General features: G+C 42.5%; 1 protein-coding gene across 5 annotated transcripts in view; it reads right to left on the bottom strand.

The window, feature by feature from the left end:
• TEX26 (testis expressed 26) overlaps positions 1–12,312 on the bottom strand; it is a 50,022-nt gene continuing 37,710 nt past the window's right edge. For 2 of the 5 annotated variants that reach the window (XM_003826862.5, XM_057299647.2), the window contains one exon: positions 5,395–7,611. In XM_003826862.5, coding sequence (XP_003826910.1) covers positions 7,550–7,611 — 62 coding nt within the window. In that variant the 3' untranslated portion in view covers positions 5,395–7,549. Of the gene's footprint in view, positions 277–5,394; positions 7,612–11,890; positions 12,053–12,312 lie in introns of those variants that run through there. The other 3 variants (XM_063595697.1, XM_055096585.2, XM_055096584.2) reach the window with 3 other exon arrangements.

Below are 12,312 nucleotides of genomic sequence, written 5' to 3'. Positions count from 1 at the left end.
AGAGAAAGAGTTTAATTCTTACAGAACCAGATGAACGGGAGACCATAGATTTATTATTACACAGATTAGTCTATCCAAAAATTCGAAGACTAGGTTTTTTCAAGGATAGTTTGGCGGGTAGGGGGCCAGGGAGTGGGGAGTGCTGATTGGTTGGGTCAAAGATGAAATCATAGGGAATTGATGCTGTCCCCTTGCGATGAGTCAGTTCCTGGGTGGGGGTCACAGGACCAAACAGTGAGTCTGGGTAGAGCCATCAGTCATCAGAAATCCAAAAACCTGAAAAGACATCCCAAATCTTAGGCTCTACAATAGCGATGTTATCTGCAGGAGTAAATAGCGATGTTATCTGCAGGAGTAACGGGGAAGTTGCATTTCTTGAGGCTAATTTGTTAGTCCTACAAAGGCAGTCAAGTCCCCAGGCAAGAAGGGGTTTGTTTTGAGAAAGGGCTGTTACCATCTTTGTTCCAAAGTTAAACTATAAACTAAGTTCCTCCCAAAGTTAGTTCAGACTATGCCCAGCAATGAACAAGGGCAGCTGGAAGGTTAGACACAAGATGGAGTTGGTTAGGTCAGATCCCTTTCACTGTTACAGATTTCTCACTGTTATAATTTTTGCAAAGATGGTTTCGTGAGTCCTCATCCTGCCAGGTCTGCGCCAACTCCAGGTAGCGTCACAGTTGAATTGAACTGTGAGCTAGGAGGACACCTACCTGGTGCTGGAGAACTATTCGGTCGGGGAAAAAACTCCACACATGTGGTCACAGTAGTGCTCTGTGTTGTGTGAGAGTAGTAGGAGAGTATAGAAAGAGAAAAATATCTTGCTTTCTTGCCTATGCACCCCTGTAGGCATTTCAGTTTGAAACTCTTGCTTTTGAAAATAGCCTGATTATAGTGGCTGTACATCCATAAAAACCTGGGCCTTTACCTTGATCCAGAAACCCTTTCCTGACCCTTCAGGCCGGGTTAGGCAAGCTCTTAGAAATCTCATAGCATTCTGCACATGGCTCTTTTAGGATGTTACTGAGATTTCCTTCTGTATTTGTTAGAACCCTGTTGATTACGAGTGGCAGAAATCTAGCTCAATCCAGCTGTAGTCAAATCAAGAAATGAATTGTTCATGGGGCATGGATGGAGATGGTTTCAAGGATAGACACTCCAATCTCATCAGGATTCTTCCGTTCCTCATACATCCTCTCTCAGGTCTCCATTCTCTGGGGCTGGTTGCTGTTGTGGGACTGGGAAGAAGACCATGGGCAGCTCTGGACACATCTTCTTACAGCCTCATAGCAACAGAGGAAAGACTGCTCTGCCCAGTCCCCATGGAAGAAAATCCTGGGCCAAACCCCAACCATGGCCAGAGAGGAGAGGTACCACATTCAGATGGTACCTGGCCCGGGCAGGGCACAGACAGCCTTCAGCTGACATCAGAATCACATGGCTGGATTGGGGTAGGAGAGTATCCCCCAAAGTGAGGCATGCTGCTCTGGGCTGGCAAAATTGTAAATTTCATTACATTTGCCAACTTGTATTTTTTGCTACACTCTTAGACCTTTAGGAATGGAATAGATTACTGTGTCTTTCATTTCTGTATCTAGTACAGCAGGGTGTCTGGTATGAAAGACTTTAAAAATATTTAAAAATAAATGTTAAATGAAGGATAAAGTTTAAATTGTCATAGTCATATGCCTTGAATTTTCTGGAATAGTCCCAATTTCATGATATGTCTATGATATCTTTTTTATTAAGATAATTCTTTAAATGAATAATTTCCTTATTTTATAAAACTTTTTATAAAATTACATTCAAAAATTTATTCAGTACTTGGCCATACCCTCCGCTTATGGTTTTCATTCAGCAAGGCTGGCCAATTGTGTTGGTTATATTTTATTTGGCTTCCAAATTCCCTTTAATCGCCTTTTCTGGCCTGGCTGGTGCCACAGGAGGTTAACTCTTTGGACTGCATCTCCATCAATACCTTGCTGGTAAGCATCCATTGGGCTTGTCAGTGAGAGCCATTGCCAGGAGATCAGATTATATGAGAGGGAAGGAGAAGCAAGGCTGGAGGAATTTTTCCCTTCTTGTTCCCTGTGTCATGTCCCCCAAAATGGCTCTGTCCCTTCCAGGGGACAGCAGCTCCCCGACAGCCCAGGCTCTCACAGGGAGAGGTGGTAACAGCTTTCTTCTCTCTCAAGTCTCTGGGAGCCTTACCCCACGTTTATGTCCTCAGTAAGTAGTCCCTTTACTTAAGCCCCATCATCTGAAACAAATGGGGTGGATTCTGCTTTCTGCTTAGACCTTGACTAAACTACCAACTTAACCTTCGCAGGTGCAATTTACCAATTAGATCCCCCCTCTAGTTTAGTGGTTCTCACTCTTTGCTGTGCACAGGGATCACCTTAGCACCTGTGATCCGTCCCCAGAAGTTCTGATGTAATTGGTCTGGAAAGTGGCCTTGGGATCAGGATTTTAAAAATCTCTCCAGGACATTTGATTGGGTAGCCAAGGCTGATAAGCCCTGCTCCAGACTCATATACCTCCTGTACAGAAAGGAGAATTCTAACACGTAGTGGAAACAAATTCCTATAACCTGCGTTTCATTTCTTACTTTCTTACAAATTATTGCAGCCTTCATTCTAAAGGGATGTTGTTTTCTACTTATTCACAAAAGCTTTTTAAAACAAATTGGAGCAATTTTAAACACATTTACATAACTGTTTCTTCAAGAGGTTCAAAACAAAGAACAGATATTTCTAGAAAGCATAGAAATCCACTATATACACTTTTATTTTGAATAAGGTGTGTGCAAGGGTGATGGCAGTGGCTGCTGCCATCATGCCAGCTGCAGCAGGGAAGCGCAGCTGGGGCTGTACACTCCCTGGAGCCAGGGGGAACCCTGCCCATTCTGAGTTGGGACAGGACATCCCCATGTGGCTACAGCCACCTAAACCACAGCTGCAGACCCAGGCCTCCTGCTCTAGGGAGCAGGAAGGAGCGCCCCCTACTGGGTGAGGCTACAGCAGCCCAAAATGCAGCTGTGGATCGGAGCCTTCCTGTGCTCTTGGGAGAAACGGGAACAGGCAGGATCTGCCTTCCCAGGTGCAGTTGCAGCTGCCTCATTCGCGGCTGCAGACCTGGGCCTCCTGCTCCAGGAAGCAGGCAGGAGCTGGGGACAAGTGGGAGTCCTGCCTCTTCTGAGTTGGTGGGGCGGGAGCTCCTAGGTGCAGCTGCACCGCCCTCCCAGGCACAGGACCTGGGCATCTCTGTAGCCTACACCCTCGAGTGCCCCAGGAAGGACCCCTGTCCCTGCAGGCTTAGGGGTGTCTGCTCCCAGTGCCTGGCCTCTCTCTTCTCCCAAGGCCCGCTCCAATCTCCCAGCGGGGTTGGGGGCCAAGTCCCAGCAGGAGGCTGACAGAATCCTGGGTAGAAGGAAGAGGGTCCCCAGTAAGGGCCCACCCTCAGGCCAGGGAGAGCCTGAAGACTAGGGGCTGGGCTGCCAGTCCCGTGAACTGGAGTAGGGACTCATGGGCCTGGAAGAGTCCAGGCCCACCCATGGCCGCCCATGGACCAATCGGCATACACTTCCTTCCTTCTGAGGTCCATAAAAGCCCTGGGCTCAACCAGAGCAGGGCAGAAGATGGCCAGAGGACAAAGAGAGCAGAGAGATGATGGGACTGGATGACCAGCTGCAGAGAAGGGTACCCTGTCCACTGAGAGCCTCAGAGATGACCTGCCAGCAGAAAGGAGCTACCCACTCCTCTGAGTTGCTCTAACACTAAATAAAACTCTTCTTCACTCTTCACTTGTGTACCTCATTCTTCCTGGATGCAGGACAAGAATTTGGGCAAAGGTGCTGTGGCCACAGAGGTTCCCGGCAAGAAAAAAAACACCCCAGAAATCGCCTAACAAGGGTAAGCTTTTCAGGAAAGAAAAAAGAGAATTAAAGAGCCATCGGGGGATACCACAAGAAAAAAAAATGGCAGGATTAGTAACCGTTGAAAAACTACTATCTTACAAATATAATAATAGAGATTCTAGTGCCACATAATTAACTCATGCCAGGTCCATGACTGATCTGGGTTTGCTGATCTTCTCTGAGAATGAACCAGGTTAAAGCACTCACAGCTTCTAGCACATTAAAATAAGCAGTGGCTACTGGCCTCATGAGAATCTTTAAAGTGTTCAATGTTTAAAACACCCTTGCCATTTTTAAGATACAAGAGAACCTCAACCACACTCTTACTTTAAAATGCAATTGCTTTTTAAACACACATTTGTTGACGGTGATAGAATGTAATATTTTTGAGAAAGAACTGATTCTACAAAGCTTTTTCTCATTTTGAGGGTCCCAGGAATGTTGCATCTAAATAAATGCTGTGCCTGTACCAGTCAGCTATTGCTACATTGGCCTCTGGCATGCAGCAAAGAGCATTTATTTCTCATTCACAGTTTGTGAGTCATTGGGGCAGGTCAGCTGGGGTGACTCATTTTTCTCCTGGGACCAGTGAGCAGCCCAGGTTTATTTCTTCTAACAACCCATTAGCCAAAGAAAGCCACATGGCTGTGCTCACATACAAGGTCAGGGGAAATACATTCCATCTTTAGTGGGAGGCGCTGCAAGGTTACATGGCCAGGGGTGTGGATACAGACAGAGATGAAGAATTGGGGCCAATAATTCACTTTACCACCGTCCCTAAAGTAAAAGTCTGTCGAAGATGACATCTCAATACTGTATTTACAAGTAGAACATCTTGCTCTAGAGTGATGTCACTGACAAGTTCTAGAACCCTATAGGTAAGATGACTTTTTGTGTCCAGACAGATGGCAATACTCATCCGTATGCTGTCTGCCCCAGGGCAAGGTAGGTGATGCTGGCTTTTCTTAGCTACCCTACCCCCAGAATACCAAAATGATCTCCAAATAAGTAATCAGGGTTTGAGGGGAGGAGGAGAGCATTGAACAGGTGGTGCATAGAGAATTTTGGGGGCAGTGAAACTATCCTGTGTGATACTGTAATTGTGGATACATGGCACTATGCTTTTGTCATAACCCATAGAACTTTATAGCACAAAGAGTGAACCTCAATGTATGTGAATTTTTAAAAAATCATTTGGGAGGTCAGGGATCCCATTTGGGATGCCCAAGGTGTGGAGATACATTAAAAACTTAAGATGCATGCACAGACACGTCTGCAGTCGTGAAAAACTCAAGTCCTACACAAAACTTTGCTACCAAAATTTGAAGAAGAAGAAGATGAATAGTATAAAAACAACATTCATGGGTGATCCACAACTTGAATCAATAGAAATTTATTGAAATAATATTTCAATAAATTTATAGAAATTTATTGACTGTTGTGAAATAAAGTTACATAGAATACAAGAGTCTACGCTAACAGAAATACAATGGCACTCACACCATGATCCGACTCTTGCTTCCTTGATCTCTTTTTGTGTGACTTTTCCCTGTCCCCGGCCAACTCACTAAGTATGTGTCAACCACTCCACCTTCTTCCAGTTCCTAGAACACCAAAATCATTCCTATCTTAAGGCCCTTGCCTTGCTGTTCTCTAAGCCTGGAAAGGTCTTGTCCCATCTCTCCATGTGGCTGGCTCCTTCTCCTCTTGAAGTTTCATCTCAAATAGGAGCCTCTTGGTGCCTCCCTCTAGAATCGAAGCTCCATTACTGTCTTTCACTAGTGCATTATCCCCATCCCCTAAAGCCCTGCTTGGCACGTAGTAGGTGCTCAATAAATATTTGTGGACCAAAGGGGCTACTCATTTATTAATATTTGGCTCAAGGCCCTGATGGAGTATGGACCTCTGCTTTGGAATGGATGCTGTGAGGACAGTCAGGAAGTCCCACACTGCACACACTAAACCAAGAGAGAGTCCACGTAAAGCTCCTGGGTGGCCACTGCAACAGTCTTAAGCACTCTAAGAAAGGCATAAAAGCAGCTTAATGCTCAAGTATTGACCCACATCTGCAAAGGACGTTGGGGCAGGGAGACGCTTAGCTGATAAATAGAAAACTACCCCTGTCTAAAGCAGGGATGGTTGGGATATGACTGCCTTGATACAAAACGGGAGCAGGAAATAGGACAGGCCCAAACAAGGGCTCAAAAAAGAAAGAAAGAAAGAAAAAAAGCCAAAGCAGCAATAACAACAACAAACTCTTGCTGCTGGTGGGAAACCTACAGGGCAAGCTCCTTCTCCACATGAGCCCTGCTGGCAGTTGTTTGTGTGTGTGTGTGTGTGTGCATGCACACGCGTAAGAGCACATGCAGGGGATGTAGTGAAAAGCACAGTGTGAAATGAGGAAATAAAGGATATCTTCTCAGTCAGTAGCCATGGGAAGAACAGGGAAGTACAAGGTCCTGAGAGCACAGAGATGATGGAATTTTTATATATTGGGAGAGAAACCCAAATCTAGTAATGACGATGTGTGATAAAAACTACTAGTATGATGAAAAACAGTATATTTCCAAAACTAACATTAGAGGGGAAAATGAAGAAAATCAGCAAAAGTAAAACTAAAAAGAACAAACAGCAAATAGCAAGCAAAAAAAATGATATGGAAAACAAAACCCAGTATGTGAAGCATCACAGTTGCTCTGTACTAAGTTCTTTGAAGACAAAGACTGGCATATTAGTTATGAAATAAAAGATAGGCATAATTTATTTCTAGAAACAAAGTTAGAAAGACAGATTGGAAATGAAAGCAAGGACATACTGAGCAAATGCAAAGGTAAAACCAAAATCAAATCAGCACCAATAGCAACATTAATATCAATTAAAATGCAATTTAAAGCCAAAAAGCATTAACCAGCCAAAGATGAATAATATATAATGGGCAATGTTAATCAATGAAGAAGCTCTGTGTAATTCATAAACCCTAATAGAATACAAAATACAGCAGCCACATATATGAAGCAAAAACCCCAGAAATACAAGGGAAAATTGATAAAAATATATCTATTGTGGGAGGTTCCAATATTCTTTCAGAATTGAACAATTCAAGTATGCAATTAAAGATATAAGGGATTAAAAATACAATAAACTATAATTTTTTTCTCTTATATTCATGTAACACATAAATTAATCATATACTTGATTAATGGCATTAAATAAAACTGCAATTGATTTCCCAAAAGCACATTTTTAAACTTTCATTCATTCAAAGAAGAGATAAGGCAATAAAATGATTTCTTAAGTCTCTGATTAATGGGACATTAAGAAATCTCTTCCACATAATTCCTAGTTCACAGGAGAAATCAAAATTGAAACTACGAATTAAGTATCCAAAAGGGAAAAGAAAAAAACATTGTATCAAAACCTATTGGATACAGCTAAAGCTATGTTCAGGGGAAATTTTGTAGCCTTAATTTTATTGTTTAAAAATAAAGCGAAGCAAAAGACACAAATTCATGACTATCACAACATACTTGAAGCTATTTGCATCTTATTTTTCCTTGATAATTGAGAAAATGACTAGGAATGTCCTCATGCTTCCACTGATTTTCAGATTTTCTTCATTTGTACTATTTTCCCTTTTCATTTCTTCTTTTTGTTAGAGTCACAGTGAGTACGAATAAAGCGATCAATAATTTGTCTATCTGAAAAGTATGAAAAAACAGGATGAAAATTTTCACGTAAGTATTTAAATGCTAAATTGGGAAATTCTATGAAGGAAGAAAATATCTGGTAATATTACTAAATACACAAATTTGGTAAGACCAAAATAATAGCAGGCTATTATACCTAATACCTAAACAGGCACAGTTGTGTAATTATTGATTAAGAAGAGTAAACTTAATACTCAAGGGATTAGCAAACTTACTGGACAGAACACGAATTTCAGAATGAAACAGGCTTAAGTTTTAGTTCTGTGCTGGCAGTTGTTAGCAAATGATTTAACCTCTCCACTTCCTCAGTTCCTCATCTTTGAATACAGGCAGCAGGACTTGCTGTGCACAGACGTTGGAATAGATTAGGGACACTGTGTGTGAAGCACCCAGACAGTGCCTGGCCCATCAAAAACAATAAATGGTTGTCTTATCCTTTTGTTACTGGGTGCATAGTAATAAACAGTGATGATAATAGAAATTATTGTTCCAAAATTTTCATAGAAGCCAGGGCTGTTTTTTTACTCACTGATACTGGTAAGGTTTACTGTCCTTGAATGGTAACTGTTTGACCTTGGGAAGGCCCTTCAACTCCCCCTCCCTGGCCTCCATTTCCTGATCTGTAACATTAAGGAGTCTTGTCTGGTTCTGAACATCTATGATTCCTTACTCCTAATTATATATATATATATATATATATTTTTTTTTTTTTTTTTAGATGGAGGCTCACTCTATTGCCCAGGCTGGAGGGCAGTGGTGCGATCTCGGCTCACTGCAACCTCTGCCTCCCAGGTTCAAGCAATTCTCCTCCCTCAGCCTCCTGAGTAGCTGGGATTACAGGCATGCACCACCATGCCCAGCTAATTTTTGTACTTTTAGTATAATCCCAGACTCCTGACCTCAAGTGATCCACCCGCCTCGGCCTCCCAAAGTGCTGGGATTACAGGCAGAAGCCACCGCACCCAGCCTCTAATCATGTATATCTTTAATAGTACAGAGTGGAGCTGTAAAACTTTATTCACTCCCAGCAGTTATCACCTGTGCAGCCAAAACCAAAAAGGAGTGAAAATGCAAGTGATGTCATGCTCATATTCAATGTTCATGTTATCCTGCTCAATGTCACAAATGCCAGTGGAGGCCCATAGATCAGGGATGTCTGTGTGTGCGTTTGTGTGTGTGCATGAGTGTGTGTGTTTATTCCTGTTTTCTCTCCAATTATGTCTTCATTTATTTGTTTTTGTGATTTCATGTTTAATTTTGAAGCATCCCTACCCTACTCCATACCTTGTCTCCAGTATTTTTTTAGTTGGGTATACTTTTCATAAAGTGAAATTCACTAATCTTTTGTGTACAGTTTGATGAAGTGACACATGCATTACTGTAACCCATGACCACAGGATGATATAGATCATTCCTTCCATCCCAGAAGACCCTTCATGCACCTTCCCAGTCAACACTCCCTACTTCAAGACAGCCACTGTTCTGGTTTCTTTCATCAAAGATAAGTTTTCCCAGTTGTAGACCTTCAAATAAATGAAATCATACAGAAGGTATTCTTTTGTGTCTGGCTTCTTTCATTCAGCATGTTTTTGAGGTTCATACGTTTTGCTCTATATATCAATAACTAATTTCTTTTTATTGAGTGGTATTTCATTATATGAATATATCACAGTTTGTTTATCTATTTTCCTACTGATGGAGATTTGGGTTGCATCCAGTTTGAGGCTATTAAGAATAAAGTGGTTATAAACATTCTTGTACATGTCCTTTTGTGGACATATGGTTTTCTTTCTCTCAGGCAAATACCCAGAAGTGGAATTTCTGGGTCATGGAGTAGGTATATGTTTATCTTTAGCAGAAGCTGCCAGACCTGTTTCCAAAGTGATTGTACTCTTTGATGGCTGGGCACAGTGGCTCATGCCTGTAATTCCAGCACTTTGGAAGGCTGAGGCAGGTGGATCACTTGAGGCCAGGAGTTTGAGACCAGCCTGGCCAACATGGCAAAACCGTGCCTCTATTAAAAATACAAAAAAATTAGCTGGGCGTGGTGGTGCACACCTGTAATCCCAGCTGCTTGGGAAGCTGAGGCGTGAGAATTGCTTGAATCCTCAAGGCAGACATTGCAGTGAGCCAAAATCACGCCACTGCACTCCAGCCTGGGTGACAGAGGGAGATTCTGTCTCAAAAACAAAAACAAAACAAAACACAAAACAACAACAAAGTGATTGTATTATTTACTCTTTAATATTCCCACCAAAGCTGTGTGGGGTTCTGACTGCTTCCTCTCATTGATATTTGCTATTGTCAGTCTTTCTGATTTTAAGCATTTTAAGCATTGTCTATTACCAAAGAATTTATAGCAAAGAATTTATATTAAAATAAGAAAAAAATCCTTTCTTCTGATACCAGAGGTATACATACATGGTTCACCAAGTTTTGCATGAATTAGTAAAAAGGATGAGTGTGTAAAATTTAATGTCAATTTGAGTGTTCAAAAAGGCTACCAGTTGTAAGTCAAATGATACCAATCTTTATTATGTATAAATGCAAATTCATTTCCTCGTGATTTTGTTTACGCTGTTGCTTCTGCCAGGAATGGTCCTGCTTCTCCTTACTGCGCAGATTCATCTTTAAGACTTATAGGACCCCTCCTCCAGGCAGGCTTTCCTCATCTCCTGTCCATCCATAGGGTTGGGAGTACCCCTCACAGCCTGCTACTGTACCCGAAGATTACTTTGATTACAGAACTGGTGACATTTTAACTATGTGTCTATCTCCCATACCAGATAATGAGTTCCCTGAGAAGAAGCATTCCTTATTTATCTTTGTATCAACTGAGCATTTCTTGAGTAAATACATTGATTCTTAATATTGAATCACAGGCCAGGAAGAAATGCCTTTTACATGGCCATTTGTGGGAGTTTCAGTTGGAGGAAGAGATGGGGAGGGAGCCATAGCTGAACAAATTCACAGAAAACTGGGTATCAGATCATTTTACCTTTCAACTAGGGGAAAAGTGGACTGATGACACAGTCTTTACCAATAGGAAACAGTTGCCCAATGAGTAAGCTTTTGAGTGGTCTGAAGCAGACTCAGAGATTAAAACAATTTTGAAAGTAGAATAGTCACTAAAGATAACTACTAGTTCAACCTCCTCAAGTTATAAATAAACTGAATACCAAATAGTGGTGACATACAGAGTTAGTGGAAATGAAAGGTTTGCCTTCAGCTGTCTCTCCTTTATGCTTTCACAGCTTTAGTTTTTGTCATATTGGAGTTTTCTCTTCTCTGTATTTCACCCTCCAACACACACCATCTCTCTCCCACACCCCCACCTCCCACCCAACTTGGTCCATTACTTAAGAACAAGCCTGGCCTTTTCCCTTTCTCTCTCTCTGTATCTCTTTCTCTCTCTCTTTTAAAATGTACCTGTTCTAGGCTTCTATTCCATCAGAGCCTACAACCTATGAGAGATAATCCTGTAAAATAATTTAAGCTGAGTTGATAATAATTCTGCCTAACACATCTGCCAGGTTCTTAAATTATCTGCATATGTACTCAGCCACAAAAGCTCTGCTGTGATATTCGCCAGCTGAAAAGCATCAGTGCCATGCCTGACACAAGAAAATGACAAGAGGTTTTGGGCACAAGAATTCAGAGGGAAACTTCCATTTGTTTTTCAGCTTCTAATAAAGCTGGCATTGATGAGTGGGCCATTGTACAGCAGAGCTTGGAAAGAGGAGTGAAAATCCATGGGAAGCAGATCCTGCATCAGCCCAAGGCAGCCCCAAAGAGGAAAGCTCTGGGGCATGAGCCTTCAGGCACCTGCCCCTGGTGCTGCCCTGAGGGAACCAGGAAAGCAGAAGAGCTAAGAAGAAACAAAACCCTAGCTTATTCTAAGTTACCTTGTTAGCTAACAGGTCTACCTCACCTGTCTGGGGAGGAAAACCCCATTAGGTGGACAGAGTGTTTACCTGAAAGATCAGCTTACCCCAGTATCTTGGAGAATGTAGATCCGAGGCTGCCAGAGCACTTTGAGGAGTCCCTAGTTCACCCTCAGGGGCGCCACTAAGGTTGGATTGCACCTGACACACAGTAAGAGACAGCGGTGCCTGCAGACACCATGGTTTCCATGGGGGCAGAGAAATGACAGCTGAATCTGCATTGCAAGTCCCTGGGCAGATGGGAGCATCTGCTTAGGGAAGACAAAAATCCTCTTTCTACAGGGTCCAACAGATGTGGATCCTAAAGGTAAAAAGAGCTCCTTGTAAAATGCAGAGGATAATTTTATATACAAAATTGAGAGCAAGAACAGGCAGGCTGACTTGAGCTTGCTGCAGAGCTTTGGCTGGGAACTCTGGGAAGATTGAGCCAGCGGACCCTTAGGAGCCTCTTGGTTTTCTTCTGAAGTGCCAGACTGGCCCAGAGGCATCTGTGGAGAGCAGGGAGGCATCATACTCACTCCATGTTCCTTTCTCTCAACAGAAAATGTATACTCCTGTCTCAATAGGAGGGAAACACCTGCTTCTTGTACCTCCCTGAAACCCAGCATTCAAGTTATTAGAAGGGTCTTTAGGCTCTCAGCCCTCAATGTGTGAGAGTGGAAAATACTTCCTTTCTCCCAGCACACACACACACACACACACACACTCACACACACCCTTCCCTGTCAGCCTTGAGTACAGTAGGTTT

The sequence above is a fragment of the Pan paniscus genome, chromosome 14, assembly GCF_029289425.2.
Source record: "Pan paniscus chromosome 14, NHGRI_mPanPan1-v2.0_pri, whole genome shotgun sequence".
NCBI lineage: Eukaryota > Metazoa > Chordata > Mammalia > Primates > Hominidae > Pan > Pan paniscus.
Note: the sequence above shows the minus strand (reverse complement) of the source record. Positions and strands in the feature narration are given on the sequence as shown.